A 17102-nucleotide genomic window follows, 5' to 3' on the forward strand; every position below is an offset into this window, starting at 1 on the left:
TCCGCCATCTTGTCCGCCATCTTGTCCGCCATCTTGTCCGCCATCTTGTCCGCCATCTTGCCCGCCATCTTGGCCGCCATCTTGTCCGCCATCTTGTCCGCCATCTTTGTCCGCCATCTTGTCCGCAATCTTGACGGCCATCTTGTCCGCCATCTTGGCCGCCATCTTGCGCGCCATCTTGGCCGCCATCTTGGCCGCCATCTTGTGTCCGCCATCTTGTCCACCATCTTGTCCGCCATCTTGTCCGCCATCTTGTCCGCCATCTTGTCCGCCATCTTGGCCGCCATCTTTGTCCGCCATCTTACCCGCCATCTTGGCCGCCATCTTGTCCGCCATCTTGTCCGCCATCTTGTCCGCCATCTTGTCCGCCATCTTACCCGCCATCTTGTCCACCATCTTGTCCGCCATCTTGTCCGCCATCTTGTTTACCATCTTGTCCGCCATCTTGTCCGCCATCTTGTGTCTGCCATCTTGTCCGCCATCTTGTGTCTGCCATCTTGTCCGCCATATTGGCCGTAATCTTGTCCGCCATCTTGTCCGCCATCTTGGCCGCCATCTTGTCCGCCATCTTGTCCGCCATCTTGTCCGCAATCTTGTCCGCCATCTTGTCCACCATCTTGTCCGCCATCTTGTGTCCGCCATTTTGTCCGCCATCTTGGCCGCCATCTTGTCTGCCATTATGCGTCCGCCATCTTGTCCGCCATCTTGGCCGCCATCTTGTCCGCCATCTTGTCCGCCATCTTGTGTCCGCCATTTTGTCCACCATCTTGGCCGCCATCTTGTCCGCCATCTTGTGTTCGCCATCTTGTGTCCGCCATCTTGGCCGCCATCTTGTCCGCCATCTTGGCCGCCATCTTGTCCGCCATCTTGGCGGCCATCTTGTCCGCCATCTTGTTCACCATCTTGTCCGCCATCTTTTCCGCCATCTTGTCCGCCATCTTGTCCGACATCTTGTCCGCCATCTTGTCCGCCATCTTCGCGGCCATCTTGTGTCCGCCATCTTGTCCGCCATCTTGGCAGCCATCTTGTCCGCCATCTTGTCCGCCATCTTGTCCGCCATCTTGTCCACCATCTTGTCCGCCATCTTGGCCGCCATCTTGGCCGCCATCTTGTCCGCCATCTTGTCCGCCATCTTGTCCGCAATCATGTCCGCCATCTTGTTCACCATCTTGTCCGCCATCTTTTCCGCCATCTTGTCCGCCATCTTGGCCGCCATCTTGGCCGCCATCTTGTCCGCCATCTTGTGCGCCATCTTGTCCGCCATCTTGTCCTCCATCTTGTCCGCCATCTTGTGTCCGCCATCTTAGCCGCCATCTTGGTCCGCCATCTTGTCCGCCATCTTGTCCGCCATCTTGTCCGCCATCTTGGTCCGTCATCTTGTCCGCCATCTTGCCCGCCATCTTGGCCGCCATCTTGTCCGCCATCTTGTCCGCCATCTTTGTCCGCCATCTTGTCCGCAATCTTGACGGCCATCTTGTCCGCCATCTTGGCCGCCATCTTGCCCGCCATCTTGGCCGCCATCTTGGCCGCCATCTTGTGTCCGCCATCTTGTCCACCATCTTGTCCGCCATCTTGTCCGCCATCTTGTCCGCCATCTTGGCCGCCATCTTTGTCCGCCATCTTACCCGCCATCTTGGCCGCCATCTTGTCCGCCATCTTGTCCGCCATCTTGTCCGCCATCTTGTCCGCCATCTTACCCGCCATCTTGTCCACCATCTTGTCCGCCATCTTGTCCGCCATCTTGGCCACCATCTTGTCCGCCATCTTGGCCGCCATCTTGGCCGCCACCTTGTCCGCCATCTTGGCCGCCATCTTGTCCGCCATCTTGTGTCCGCCATCTTGTCCGCCATCTTGTCCGCCATCTTGGCGGCCATCTTGTCCGCCATCTTGTTCACCATCTTGTCCGCCATCTTGTCCGCCATCTTGTCCGCCATCTTGGCCGCCATCTTGGCCGCCACCTTGTCCGCCATCTTGGCCGCCATCTTGTGTCCGCCATCTTGTCCGCCATCTTGTCCGCCAACTTGGCCGCCATCTTGTCCGCCATCAAGGCCGCCATCTTGGCCGCCATCTTTGTCCGCCATCTTACCCGCCATCTTGGCCGCCATCTTGTCCGCCATCTTGTCCGCCATCTTGTCCGCCATCTTGTCCGCCATCTTACCCGCCATCTTGTCCACCATCTTGTCCGCCATCTTGTCCGCCATCTTGTCCGCCATCTTGTTTACCATCTTGTCCGCCATCTTGTCCGCCATCTTGTGTCTGCCATCTTGTCCGCCATCTTGTGTCTGCCATCTTGTCCGCCATATTGGCCGTAATCTTGTCCGCCATCTTGTCCGCCATCTTGGCCGCCATCTTGTCCGCCATCTTGTCCGCCATCTTGTCCGCAATCTTGTCCGCCATCTTGTCCACCATCTTGTCCGCCATCTTGTCTGCCATTATGCGTCCGCCATCTTGGCCGCCATCTTGTCCGCCATCTTGTCCGCCATCTTGTGTCCGCCATTTTGTCCACCATCTTGGCCGCCATCTTGTCCGCCATCTTGTGTTCGCCATCTTGTGTCCGCCATCTTGACCGCCATCTTGTCCGCCATCTTGGCCGCCATCTTGTCTGCCATCTTGGCGGCCATCTTGTCCGCCATCTTGTTCACCATCTTGTCCGCCATCTTTTCCGCCATCTTGTCCGCCATCTTGGCCGCCATCTTGTCCGACATCTTGTCCGCCATCTTGTCCGCCATCTTCGCGGCCATCTTGTGTCCGCCATCTTGTCCGCCATCTTGGCAGCCATCTGGTCCGCCATCTTGTCCGCCATCTTGTCCGCCATCTTGTCCACCATCTTGTCCGCCATCTTGGCCGCCATCTTGGCCGCCATCTTGTCCGCCATCTTGTCCGCCATCTTGTCCGCAATCATGTCCGCCATCTTGTTCACCATCTTGTCCGCCATCTTTTCCGCCATCTTGTCCGCCATCTTGGTCGCCATCTTGGCCGCCATCTTGGCCGCCATCTTGTCCGCCATCTTGTGCGCCATCTTGTCCGCCATCTTGTCCTCCATCTTGTCCGCCATCTTGTGTCCGCCATCTTAGCCGCCATCTTGGTCCGCCATCTTGTCCGCCATCTTGTCCGCCATCTTGGTCCGTCATCTTGTCCGCCATCTTGCCCGCCATCTTGGCCGCCATCTTGTCCGCCATCTTGTCCGCCATCTTTGTCCGCCATCTTGTCCGCCATCTTGTCCGCCATCTTGTGTCCGCCATCTTGTCCGTCATTTTGGCCGCCATCTTGGCCGCCATCTTGTGTCCGCCAACTTACCCGCCATCTTGGCCGCCATCTTGTGTCCGTCATCTGGTCCGCCATCTTGTGTCCGCCATTTTGTCCGCCATCTTGGCCGCCATCTTGGCCGCCATCTTGGCCGTCATCTTGGCCACCATCTTGGCCGCCATCTTGTCCGCCATCTTGGCCGCCATCTTGTCCGCCATCTTGTCCGCCATCTTGTGTCCGCCATCTTGTCCGCCATCTTGTGTCCGCCATCTTGTGTCCGCCATCTTGTCCGCCATCTTTTCCGCCATCTTGTCCGCCATCTTGTCCGCAATCTTGTCCTCCATCTTGTCCGCCATCTTGTCCGCCATCTTGGCCGCCATCTTGACCGCCATCTTGTCTGCCATCTTGGCCGCCATCTTTTCCGCCATCTTGTCCGCCATCTTGTCCGCCATCTTGTCCGCCATCTTGTCCGCCATCTTGTTTACCATCTTGTCCGCCATCTTGTCCGCCATCTTGTGTCTGCCATCTTGTCCGCCATCTTGTGTCTGCCATCTTGTCCGCCATATTGGCCGTAATCTTGTCCGCCATCTTGTCCGCCATCTTGGCCGCCATCTTGTCCGCCATCTTGTCCGCCATCTTGTCCGCAATCTTGTCCGCCATCTTGTCCACCATCTTGTCCGCCATCTTGTGTCCGCCATTTTGTCCGCCATCTTGGCCGCCATCTTGTCTGCCATTATGCGTCCGCCATCTTGTCCGCCATCTTGGCCGCCATCTTGTCCGCCATCTTGTCCGCCATCTTGTGTCCGCCATTTTGTCCACCATCTTGGCCGCCATCTTGTCCGCCATCTTGTGTTCGCCATCTTGTGTCCGCCATCTTGGCCGCCATCTTGTCCGCCATCTTGGCCGCCATCTTGTCCGCCATCTTGGCGGCCATCTTGTCCGCCATCTTGTTCACCATCTTGTCCGCCATCTTTTCCGCCATCTTGTCCGCCATCTTGGCCGCCATCTTGTCCGACATCTTGTCCGCCATCTTGTCCGCCATCTTCGCGGCCATCTTGTGTCCGCCATCTTGTCCGCCATCTTGGCAGCCATCTTGTCCGCCATCTTGTCCGCCATCTTGTCCGCCATCTTGTCCACCATCTTGTCCGCCATCTTGGCCGCCATCTTGGCCGCCATCTTGTCCGCCATCTTGTCCGCCATCTTGTCCGCAATCATGTCCGCCATCTTGTTCACCATCTTGTCCGCCATCTTTTCCGCCATCTTGTCCGCCATCTTGGTCGCCATCTTGGCCGCCATCTTGGCCGCCATCTTGTCCGCCATCTTGTGCGCCATCTTGTCCGCCATCTTGTCCTCCATCTTGTCCGCCATCTTGTGTCCGCCATCTTAGCCGCCATCTTGGTCCGCCATCTTGTCCGCCATCTTGTCCGCCATCTTGGTCCGTCATCTTGTCCGCCATCTTGCCCGCCATCTTGGCCGCCATCTTGTCCGCCATCTTGTCCGCCATCTTTGTCCGCCATCTTGTCCGCAATCTTGACGGCCATCTTGTCCGCCATCTTGGCCGCCATCTTGCGCGCCATCTTGGCCGCCATCTTGGCCGCCATCTTGTGTCCGCCATCTTGTCCACCATCTTGTCCGCCATCTTGTCCGCCATCTTGTCCGCCATCTTGTCCGCCATCTTGGCCGCCATCTTTGTCCGCCATCTTACCCGCCATCTTGGCCGCCATCTTGTCCGCCATCTTGTCCGCCATCTTGTCCGCCATCTTACCCGCCATCTTGTCCACCATCTTGTCCGCCATCTTGTCCGCCATCTTGTCCGCCATCTTGTTTACCATCTTGTCCGCCATCTTGTCCGCCATCTTGTGTCTGCCATCTTGTCCGCCATCTTGTGTCTGCCATCTTGTCCGCCATATTGGCCGTAATCTTGTCCGCCATCTTGTCCGCCATCTTGGCCGCCATCTTGTCCGCCATCTTGTCCGCCATCTTGTCCGCAATCTTGTCCGCCATCTTGTCCACCATCTTGTCCGCCATCTTGTGTCCGCCATTTTGTCCGCCATCTTGGCCGCCATCTTGTCTGCCATTATGCGTCCGCCATCTTGTCCGCCATCTTGGCCGCCATCTTGTCCGCCATCTTGTCCGCCATCTTGTGTCCGCCATTTTGTCCACCATCTTGGCCGCCATCTTGTCCGCCATCTTGTGTTCGCCATCTTGTGTCCGCCATCTTGGCCGCCATCTTGTCCGCCATCTTGGCCGCCATCTTGTCCGCCATCTTGGCGGCCATCTTGTCCGCCATCTTGTTCACCATCTTGTCCGCCATCTTTTCCGCCATCTTGTCCGCCATCTTGGCCGCCATCTTGTCCGACATCTTGTCCGCCATCTTGTCCGCCATCTTCGCGGCCATCTTGTGTCCGCCATCTTGTCCGCCATCTTGGCAGCCATCTTGTCCGCCATCTTGTCCGCCATCTTGTCCGCCATCTTGTCCACCATCTTGTCCGCCATCTTGGCCGCCATCTTGGCCGCCATCTTGTCCGCCATCTTGTCCGCCATCTTGTCCGCAATCATGTCCGCCATCTTGTTCACCATCTTGTCCGCCATCTTTTCCGCCATCTTGTCCGCCATCTTGGCCGCCATCTTGGCCGCCATCTTGGCCGCCATCTTGGCCGCCATCTTGTCCGCCATCTTGTGCGCCATCTTGTCCGCCATCTTGTCCTCCATCTTGTCCGCCATCTTGTGTCCGCCATCTTAGCCGCCATCTTGGTCCGCCATCTTGTCCGCCATCTTGTCCGCCATCTTGGTCCGTCATCTTGTCCGCCATCTTGCCCGCCATCTTGGCCGCCATCTTGTCCGCCATCTTGTCCGCCATCTTTGTCCGCCATCTTGTCCGCAATCTTGACGGCCATCTTGTCCGCCATCTTGGCCGCCATCTTGCGCGCCATCTTGGCCGCCATCTTGGCCGCCATCTTGTGTCCGCCATCTTGTCCACCATCTTGTCCGCCATCTTGTCCGCCATCTTGTCCGCCATCTTGTCCGCCATCTTGGCCGCCATCTTTGTCCGCCATCTTACCCGCCATCTTGGCCGCCATCTTGTCCGCCATCTTGTCCGCCATCTTGTCCGCCATCTTGTCCGCCATCTTACCCGCCATCTTGTCCACCATCTTGTCCGCCATCTTGTCCGCCATCTTGGCCACCATCTTGTCCGCCATCTTGGCCGCCATCTTGGCCGCCACCTTGTCCGCCATCTTGGCCGCCATCTTGTCCGCCATCTTGTGTCCGCCATCTTGTCCGCCATCTTGTCCGCCATCTTGGCGGCCATCTTGTCCGCCATCTTGTTCACCATCTTGTCCGCCATCTTTTCCGCCATCTTGTCCGCCATCTTGGCCGCCATCTTGGCCGCCACCTTGTCCGCCATCTTGGCCGCCATCTTGTGTCCGCCATCTTGTCCACCATCTTGTCCGCCATCTTGTCCGCCATCTTGTCCGCCATCTTGTCCGCCATCTTGGCCGCCATCTTTGTCCGCCATCTTACCCGCCATCTTGGCCGCCATCTTGTCCGCCATCTTGTCCGCCATCTTGTCCGCCATCTTGTCCGCCATCTTACCCGCCATCTTGTCCACCATCTTGTCCGCCATCTTGTCCGCCATCTTGTCCGCCATCTTGTTTACCATCTTGTCCGCCATCTTGTCCGCCATCTTGTGTCTGCCATCTTGTCCGCCATCTTGTGTCTGCCATCTTGTCCGCCATATTGGCCGTAATCTTGTCCGCCATCTTGTCCGCCATCTTGGCCGCCATCTTGTCCGCCATCTTGTCCGCCATCTTGTCCGCAATCTTGTCCGCCATCTTGTCCACCATCTTGTCCGCCATCTTGTGTCCGCCATTTTGTCCGCCATCTTGGCCGCCATCTTGTCTGCCATTATGCGTCCGCCATCTTGTCCGCCATCTTGGCCGCCATCTTGTCCGCCATCTTGTCCGCCATCTTGTGTCCGCCATTTTGTCCACCATCTTGGCCGCCATCTTGTCCGCCATCTTGTGTTCGCCATCTTGTGTCCGCCATCTTGGCCGCCATCTTGTCCGCCATCTTGGCCGCCATCTTGTCCGCCATCTTGGCGGCCATCTTGTCCGCCATCTTGTTCACCATCTTGTCCGCCATCTTTTCCGCCATCTTGTCCGCCATCTTGGCCGCCATCTTGTCCGACATCTTGTCCGCCATCTTGTCCGCCATCTTCGCGGCCATCTTGTGTCCGCCATCTTGTCCGCCATCTTGGCAGCCATCTTGTCCGCCATCTTGTCCGCCATCTTGTCCGCCATCTTGTCCACCATCTTGTCCGCCATCTTGGCCGCCATCTTGGCCGCCATCTTGTCCGCCATCTTGTCCGCCATCTTGTCCGCAATCATGTCCGCCATCTTGTTCACCATCTTGTCCGCCATCTTTTCCGCCATCTTGTCCGCCATCTTGGTCGCCATCTTGGCCGCCATCTTGGCCGCCATCTTGTCCGCCATCTTGTGCGCCATCTTGTCCGCCATCTTGTCCTCCATCTTGTCCGCCATCTTGTGTCCGCCATCTTAGCCGCCATCTTGGTCCGCCATCTTGTCCGCCATCTTGTCCGCCATCTTGGTCCGTCATCTTGTCCGCCATCTTGTCCGCCATCTTGTCCGCCATCTTGGCCGCCATCTTGTGTCCGCCATCTTATCCGCCATCTTGTGCGCCATCTTGTCCGCCATCTTGTCCTCCATCTTGTCCGCCATCTTGTGTCCGCCATCTTAGCCGCCATCTTGGTCCGCCATCTTGTCCGCCATCTTGTCCGCCATCTTGGTCCGTCATCTTGTCCGCCATCTTGCCCGCCATCTTGGCCGCCATCTTGTCCGCCATCTTGTCCGCCATCTTTGTCCGCCATCTTGTCCGCAATCTTGACGGCCATCTTGTCCGCCATCTTGGCCGCCATCTTGCGCGCCATCTTGGCCGCCATCTCGGCCGCCATCTTGTGTCCGCCATCTTGTCCACCATCTTGTCCGCCATCTTGTCCGCCATCTTGTCCGCCATCTTGGCCGCCATCTTGTCCGCCATCTTGTGTTCGCCATCTTGTGTCCGCCATCTTGGCCGCCATCTTGTCCGCCATCTTGGCCGCCATCTTGTCCGCCATCTTGGCGGCCATCTTGTCCGCCATCTTGTTCACCATCTTGTCCGCCATCTTTTCCGCCATCTTGTCCGCCATCTTGGCCGCCATCTTGTCCGACATCTTGTCCGCCATCTTGTCCGCCATCTTCGCGGCCATCTTGTGTCCGCCATCTTGTCCGCCATCTTGGCAGCCATCTTGTCCGCCATCTTGTCCGCCATCTTGTCCGCCATCTTGTCCGCCATCTTGGCCGCCATCTTGTGTCCGCCATCTTATCCGCCATCTTGGCCGCCATCTTGTCCGCCATCTTGTGTCCGCCATTTTGTCCACCATCTTGGCCGCCATCTTGTCCGCCATCTTGTGTTCGCCATCTTGTGTCCGCCATCTTGGCCGCCATCTTATCCGCCATCTTGGCCGCCATCTTGTCCGCCATCTTGGCGGCCATCTTGTCCGCCATCTTGTTCACCATCTTGTCCGCCATCTTTTCCGCCATCTTGTCCGCCATCTTGGCCGCCATCTTGTCCGACATCTTGTCCGCCATCTTGTCCGCCATCTTCGCGGCCATCTTGTGTCCGCCATCTTGTCCGCCATCTTGGCAGCCATCTTGTCCGCCATCTTGTCCGCCATCTTGTCCGCCATCTTGTCCACCATCTTGTCCGCCATCTTGGCCGCCATCTTGGCCGCCATCTTGTCCGCCATCTTGTCCGCCATCTTGTCCGCAATCATGTCCGCCATCTTGTTCACCATCTTGTCCGCCATCTTTTCCGCCATCTTGTCCGCCATCTTGGTCGCCATCTTGGCCGCCATCTTGGCCGCCATCTTGTCCGCCATCTTGTGCGCCATCTTGTCCGCCATCTTGTCCTCCATCTTGTCCGCCATCTTGTGTCCGCCATCTTAGCCGCCATCTTGGTCCGCCATCTTGTCCGCCATCTTGTCCGCCATCTTGGTCCGTCATCTTGTCCGCCATCTTGCCCGCCATCTTGGCCGCCATCTTGTCCGCCATCTTGTCCGCCATCTTTGTCCGCCATCTTGTCCGCAATCTTGACGGCCATCTTGTCCGCCATCTTGGCCGCCATCTTGCGCGCCATCTTGGCCGCCATCTTGGCCGCCATCTTGTGTCCGCCATCTTGTCCACCATCTTGTCCGCCATCTTGTCCGCCATCTTGTCCGCCATCTTGTCCGCCATCTTACCCGCCATCTTGGCCGCCATCTTGTCCGCCATCTTGTCCGCCATCTTGTCCGCCATCTTGTCCGCCATCTTGTCCGCCATCTTGTCCGCCATCTTACCCGCCATCTTGTCCACCATCTTGTCCGCCATCTTGTTTACCATCTTGTCCGCCATCTTGTCCGCCATCTTGTGTCTGCCATCTTGTCCGCCATCTTGTGTCTGCCATCTTGTCCGCCATATTGGCCGTAATCTTGTCCGCCATCTTGTCCGCCATCTTGGCCGCCATCTTGTCCGCCATCTTGTCCGCCATCTTGTCCGCAATCTTGTCCGCCATCTTGTCCACCATCTTGTCCGCCATCTTGTGTCCGCCATTTTGTCCGCCATCTTGGCCGCCATCTTGTCTGCCATTATGCGTCCGCCATCTTGTCCGCCATCTTGGCCGCCATCTTGTCCGCCATCTTGTCCGCCATCTTGTGTCCGCCATTTTGTCCACCATCTTGGCCGCCATCTTGTCCGCCATCTTGTGTTCGCCATCTTGTGTCCGCCATCTTGGCCGCCATCTTGTCCGCCATCTTGGCCGCCATCTTGTCCGCCATCTTGGCGGCCATCTTGTCCGCCATCTTGTTCACCATCTTGTCCGCCATCTTTTCCGCCATCTTGTCCGCCATCTTGGCCGCCATCTTGTCCGACATCTTGTCCGCCATCTTGTCCGCCATCTTCGCGGCCATCTTGTGTCCGCCATCTTGTCCGCCATCTTGGCAGCCATCTTGTCCGCCATCTTGTCCGCCATCTTGTCCGCCATCTTGTCCACCATCTTGTCCGCCATCTTGGCCGCCATCTTGGCCGCCATCTTGTCCGCCATCTTGTCCGCCATCTTGTCCGCAATCATGTCCGCCATCTTGTTCACCATCTTGTCCGCCATCTTTTCCGCCATCTTGTCCGCCATCTTGGTCGCCATCTTGGCCGCCATCTTGGCCGCCATCTTGTCCGCCATCTTGTGCGCCATCTTGTCCGCCATCTTGTCCTCCATCTTGTCCGCCATCTTGTCCGCCATCTTAGCCGCCATCTTGGTCCGCCATCTTGTCCGCCATCTTGTCCGCCATCTTGGTCCGTCATCTTGTCCGCCATCTTGCCCGCCATCTTGGCCGCCATCTTGTCCGCCATCTTGTCCGCCATCTTTGTCCGCCATCTTGTCCGCAATCTTGACGGCCATCTTGTCCGCCATCTTGGCCGCCATCTTGCGCGCCATCTTGGCCGCCATCTTGGCCGCCATCTTGTGTCCGCCATCTTGTCCACCATCTTGTCCGCCATCTTGTCCGCCATCTTGTCCGCCATCTTGTCCGCCATCTTGGCCGCCATCTTTGTCCGCCATCTTACCCGCCATCTTGGCCGCCATCTTGTCCGCCATCTTGTCCGCCATCTTGTCCGCCATCTTGTCCGCCATCTTACCCGCCATCTTGTCCACCATCTTGTCCGCCATCTTGTCCGCCATCTTGGCCACCATCTTGTCCGCCATCTTGGCCGCCATCTTGGCCGCCACCTTGTCCGCCATCTTGGCCGCCATCTTGTCCGCCATCTTGTGTCCGCCATCTTGTCCGCCATCTTGTCCGCCATCTTGGCCGCCATCTTGTGTCCGCCATCTTATCCGCCATCTTGGCCGCCATCTTGTCCGCCATCTTGTCCGCCATCTTGTCCGCCATCTTGGCCGCCATCTTGGCTACCATTTTTGTGGTGGTGGGGGAGGAGGGGGATGGAAGATGTCTCCTCTTGAACAACATGGTCTCCTGGTATCGGAAATCTCAAAATAGCTGGTTTGTATGGAAAGTTAGTGTTTAAACATTGCATACCTTACGGCGCATTGCATTGCAAATTGATTGCATACCTTCCGGCGTAGTACCAGGAGCTACCTTTTCCGTGCATGCTCTCCTGGTACTATACATTCGGAAACTGGTAGTTTACGAAGAAATTTTTCACGACCAACAAGAAAGTTAGTGTTTTAACATTGCATAACTTTCGGCGGTTTTTGAGCAAAATTGCTGCAACGTTTTACTCGACCAGCGGGAAAGTTAGTGTTTAAATATTGCATACCTTTCGGCGTTTTTCGAGTAGAATTGCTGTACAAGGTGCTACCTCTTCCGTGGATGCTTTCCTGGTATCGGAAATCGGAAAACAGCTGGTTTTGTATGGAATTTCGTACCATTTGATGAATCGTAAATGTACGTAAATCGTAGAAAATGTGATCCATGTAGTGGCGTGATGGTTCTCCTTAGCGCATACAAACGTTTATATATAGATGAGGTGAACGCAAGGGAGCTTTCTTTCCGAATTACCATTTAAGCGTTTCGGCACGTATTAATATTTATTGTCTTTTGCTTCCATTTCTACGTCCAGTTTGTAGTGACAATATTCAGTGCTAACGTAAACGCGAGCAAAATTAATGCGAGACTAATTTTAGAGCCAAATTGTATACTACAAAAGCAATATTCTGTTCATTAAATTCAACTAATTATCGCAAAAAAGAAACACATCATCACACACTGATCTAAACCATTACCACCGTATGTTACAAAACCAAAGCCTATAGCTTACTTTATTGCATGGACGTTCGAGACACAGTATGAAACAAACAACTGGCTAACATACCGCTTAAGATTATCCTTCTTACAGCTAATGACTGAGAAAGCGTTTGTTGTGCAGTTTTTTTCCTCATTGCTTTTCTAAAATTGCATCCGGAAACAGAGCCACATATCACAAACTAAGGCAACACCGCATCCGCCACCGCTTCATCGGCATCGGTTGAGATGAAGAAGGTTTGCACACCTGTTTGAAGCTCGTTGATTGCCGTCTTGATGTGATCCAATCCGTTTAGGAACAGGTTCAGAAATGATTTCGATTCCTTCTCGGTGGTTTCGACCCGCTTATGCTGCTGCATATCTTCCGCCACGTCTGGTTCACCCTGTTCCACAACTGGCGCAGTGTCAGCCGGTTGGCTTGGGACAGATTCTTCGGTCTCACCATCGGTCACAACAGTTTCTACAACGTCGTGATCATCCGGTTTGCTTACTGTTGGGTCAGCATCGTTCTTTGACTCCTGCATATCCTTTGGCGATTCGGGAACATTTTCTTCCGGCACTTCCTCTACCGGTTGGGCCGATAATTCCGTTGAAGGTGATACGGTTTCTTGATCGTTTGCAGACACTTCTTGAACTACAGTGGTGGGGTGTTCTGGTTTGGCCATACGGGCGCGCCGTGGAGACGCAATTGCAGTCGAAAATGTCGCCGCCACAAGCAGTACGAGTAATAAATTGTATTTCATCTCTGAAAACATCAATAATAACCGTATTGATCAGTTTTGAATAGCATAAACTTGGGAAGAATCTGTAGTACACTCACTGTAAATTGCTGGATCGCGTCAAACCTGCTTCAACAAATAATCTCCCCCGGCTGTATGGTTTTGTGCGTTTCTTAGTACACGATATAACGAAATGCTAGATGGGTTTCGTTCAGGGCTCTGCTTTATATAGCTTATTTCATTCTTTCGGCCTGTCTACACCTCAGCGTACACCTTGCTATGCTTTAAAGCATTGTGCACGGAACCAGCGACATCTTATCACCCGGCGAGACTGAAGTCACCAAACAATTCCCACTTCAGAACGTGCCCATCGGTACAAATATGCAGCAGACTGCGCTGTCCATCTTTGACCAGAACGTCACGTGTTGCACAGTGGCACAGAAGCGGATCGCACCAAAGCCATGTTATTCAACAGACTGAGACTTGCTTCTTAACTACCCGCTCAAAATATTATGCCATGCGTCGCTATCTAAAAAGCTTAACTTCATCAGTTGCATAACTCGCACCCACAAACAGAAAACATACAAACGAAAAACAAAACAGTTAACATAGCATGCTTTGGTTTAAACCGTACACTTTAAAACAATACCATTGTTTACCAACAAACCTGTGCGAGGTGGAGTTGGTGTGTGTGTTTTCGCAAAAACTGCTGGTTATGTGTTTTGTTTGTATTTCCGTCCAGACTAGTTAAAATAAAAGGGTCTTTCAGAACATGGGGTTGTTCTCGTCATTTTTAATACACAGCATGGTCGATCGGAGCTCTGCAATGCCAATATGATTTCTACAATACGATAAGAAGCATTGAATATTTAACGATCATTTATAATCTCGATTTGTTGGATTTGGTCTTCATTCGTTACGCATTTTTTAAGCATTCTCTTTTTTCGCTCTTCGTATTACATATTTATTACTATTTATTACTATTTAACTTCTATTCTAAAAATTAAAAACTATTTAACCCACAATATTCTTAACTTTTTGTTTAAATCAATTGAATTTTCGATTTATTATCGATTAACACATTTCGAATTGATTCTCAGTGTGGCAACAAGAATACCTTTATTATTGGGATGATTATTTTCACAAAAAAATAGTAATTGAGCCTATTTTATAATGTCTCATACATTCAACACCACCGTCACAATTAGCACTAAAATCGAAGTAACGCCACGAATAGCCGCACCGGACACTTCCGGTGACACCGTTGTGGTCACTTCTTCCTCCGAACGGCGTACGCGACGAAACGAAGGTAACCCCAACGTTGGCTTCGGACGCTCCACCACACACTCTGTGCCGGCTGAATGTTCATAGTCACATTTGCATGACTCATGGTTCCAGTAGAGCCGTTTCGGGCAGCTCAGCTCAACGGGAACGGTCGACACACAAGCGTAGAATTTATGGCAAACACTGTGTGGAATAAAGATCACTTCCTCGGTTGGATTCGCATGCACAGGACAGCGGGTCAGCTTCGGGGGACACTTGCTAACATGCGGTGGAGGAGGTTTATGCCTAACGCCACATTTTGACACTTCTGGCACAATGCACGTAACCTCCGCATTATCCCATTCCGAACCAGGTGGGCAACGTTGTTCGAAGGCTTTCCTTCCAATACAGGTAATGTATCGCGTACAATCGGTAGGATGTGGAAGATGCAACTTGTCGCCCAGACATGGGGATACTTCTTCCGTGAAACCGGACACGAAATTCATCATCAAACAAACGGCCAAAGCTGAACCGAAAACGAAAAGATTTCCGTGTTAGTATGCACGATGGACGGAAAGCATTTGCGAAACGTACCGATCACCATTTCGTCACCAACTCTGCTTAATTTGTTGTGCGCCGGGGACTTACGATAGCGAGACTGATAAAAATCTTCTCCACAACCTGCACAATTAGCTGGATATTATCTTTATATATTTATCGCCGGTTCAAGCTGTGAAGAGAACGCATCAAGTGTAAAACAGTCAAGTGGCTGGAGAGTGTATCGATGTCAGTCACCACGAGCCATTTGCTCAGCAATGTTTGTACTGATGTTTTATTTTACAACCGCCGTGATGCCATGAGTCGCAACGTATAGTTCCATTAGGTACTATTATTAGTTCCAGTTGCATTATATACATAACATAAACATATAAATAAAGTAAACTCTTGTGAAGGTCACGATACGGAAGTGCAGTTTAATTATTTGTAAGTCGGAACAGGTGCTGGTAAAATTATACGTTCATGAACAAACTTGTATAGTTATAATCTTTTCGAAGTGTTCGGGATATTAATTTGTCTAGCATGAGCCAACAATAATTATTATATTACATATTTTCAAATGATTTTTTTTTTTGCTAAACATTAAAATAGTGTACAGCTGAGCTACAGTTACAGCAGCAATAAAACGGATAGACACGAGTTCAACTATTTCGATGCATCAACATTATGATTTTATGTAGTGCATTATGGATTTTTTAAATTAATCTATCTAGAAATTAAGAAATTGTTGGTTGCATCATTAAAATCTTAACAAGAAACGCAATCAAAGCAATTAAAATTGCAACTATAATACCGATGCAACATACAGTGACGAGCAATACTAACAATAAATACAACATTACGATAACACAAACAATTATAATCAATGCAATCAAGGTCCGTAAAATCAGATTCCAAATCCAAGCAACGACATGAGATATCGTATCATCTAATTCTTCCTGCAAATTGCGGGACATCCACTTCGGGCTGCTGATCTGAACGGAACCGGTCGACACTTTGCGTGTCAAACCAGTTTTACTCATGTCGCTTTTTGGTACTTTTGATATAATGCACGTAGACTTCACATTATCCCATTCCGAACCTGGTGAGCAACGTTGTTCGAAGGCTTTCCTTCCAATACAGGTAATGTATCGCGTGCAATCGGTAGGATGAGGAACATATAATTTGTCTCCCAGGCACGGGGATACTTCTTCCGTGAAACCGGACACGAAATTCATCATCAAACAAACGGCCAAAGCTAATTCAAAATATTGTTAGAGTTAGTATATATGATTGATATAATAAATTGTAGCAACATACCGATCTTCACCATTTCGTCACCTACATCAGTTTGCTGTGCGCCGGAGACTTACTGTGGCAAGACTGATAAAAGTATGCTACACTACCTGCACAATCAGGTATTATTGAGCTATAGCTCACTATAGCTATAGCTATAGTTTGACACTGGTGGCGGGCGTTCAACAATGTATATAAGAACGTAAACTCGTTGTAAATTCGATCAGTTGCGCTTCGGAAATAAAGATTATAGTATCGAACTAACCGTTCTACTCCGCCGTGTCTGTTATCACGAACAAAATCGCTTTATTGCAAGTTATTGCAGAGTATACCCGAACTCCGGATAAATAAGCATTTACCTTATCACTACATACAACCCGACCCGTAATGCATTCTACGTTCTAACCGGCACGAGAGCGAATGAAAGTTTGACATCCCTGTAATTGCATCAGTTTTCATATATACTTTAATGACGACACTTTCTTTGTTGACCGTCTACAACAGCATGTGTGGTGTAGGAACTATTATAAACTTTATAAACTACCCCAAAATTGTGTTTGTCTGGTTCGTCCAGATTGCGGAAAGCATTGCGTTTGACAGGACTGCTCCAGCCACTTATAAATGTCCGTTATCAATAGTACAATCAATGTAGCTGATTGTGCAGGTTGTACAAGGTGATTTTTATCAATCTTACCACAGTTATCAAAACCCGTTGCAAATGAAAATGATATCACCCAAAACCAATGCATACGCCAGCCAAGGGCAAACAAACGTCACTGTGCCGACATTAAAGAATAATAGCACTTCAAATATCAACAGGAAGCACACCAACCACGCTAGTGTCAATGGAAACAGTGCTACATATGCAAAAATATTCATGCATTTGCGAACGGTGCAGTTTAAACCCTATTTGTTTTCACCTGCACACCACCGGGCGCCGTCTCCTCAACCGGCCTATCTGTTTTACCCCTCGGCTGGTCGACTTCAGTCACTGCTGAATCACCCATCACCCTTTCAGCGGGAAGTGGCAAAGGAAGGGGACCCATTTTCAAATTTACCACCTTGACACTGTCGATCCCGGGCACCGTAAACGCTCCCGATGCTTTCCCGGCGGTACCGAATTGGGATTTCATGCTGGCCCAATATATTGCCACTAACCTTTAGCCTGCCGCGTGCTGCCCTTTTTTTAAAAT

General features: G+C 52.3%; 2 protein-coding genes across 2 annotated transcripts; both read right to left on the minus strand.

The window, feature by feature from the left end:
• Window positions 1-12220: 12220 nt before the first annotated feature.
• LOC128304726 (uncharacterized) lies at window positions 12221-13023 on the minus strand. The gene is made up of 2 exons (XM_053041941.1): window positions 12915-13023; window positions 12221-12839 (listed from the first exon to the last, which is right to left on the minus strand). Exon 2 carries the CDS (start codon window positions 12835-12837, stop codon window positions 12277-12279), a length of 561 nt encoding a protein of 186 aa, XP_052897901.1. The 5' UTR covers window positions 12838-12839; window positions 12915-13023; the 3' UTR covers window positions 12221-12276.
• Window positions 13024-13692: 669 nt separating this feature from the next.
• Window positions 13693-14680, minus strand: LOC128302917 (peritrophin-1-like). The gene is made up of 2 exons (XM_053039766.1): window positions 14671-14680; window positions 13693-14629 (listed from the first exon to the last, which is right to left on the minus strand). Exons 1-2 carry the CDS (start codon window positions 14678-14680, stop codon window positions 13992-13994), a joined length of 648 nt encoding a protein of 215 aa, XP_052895726.1. The 3' UTR covers window positions 13693-13991.
• Between the last annotated feature and the right edge of the window lie 2422 nt (window positions 14681-17102).

The sequence above is a fragment of the Anopheles moucheti genome, chromosome 3 (assembly GCF_943734755.1).
Source record: "Anopheles moucheti chromosome 3, idAnoMoucSN_F20_07, whole genome shotgun sequence".
NCBI lineage: Eukaryota > Metazoa > Arthropoda > Insecta > Diptera > Culicidae > Anopheles > Anopheles moucheti.

What these genes read in the sequence shown, in the direction of transcription:
- LOC128304726 (XM_053041941.1), bottom strand. Translation starts at nt 12,837, where the DNA reads ATGAAATACAATTTATTACTCGTACTGCTTGTGGCGGCGACATTTTCG.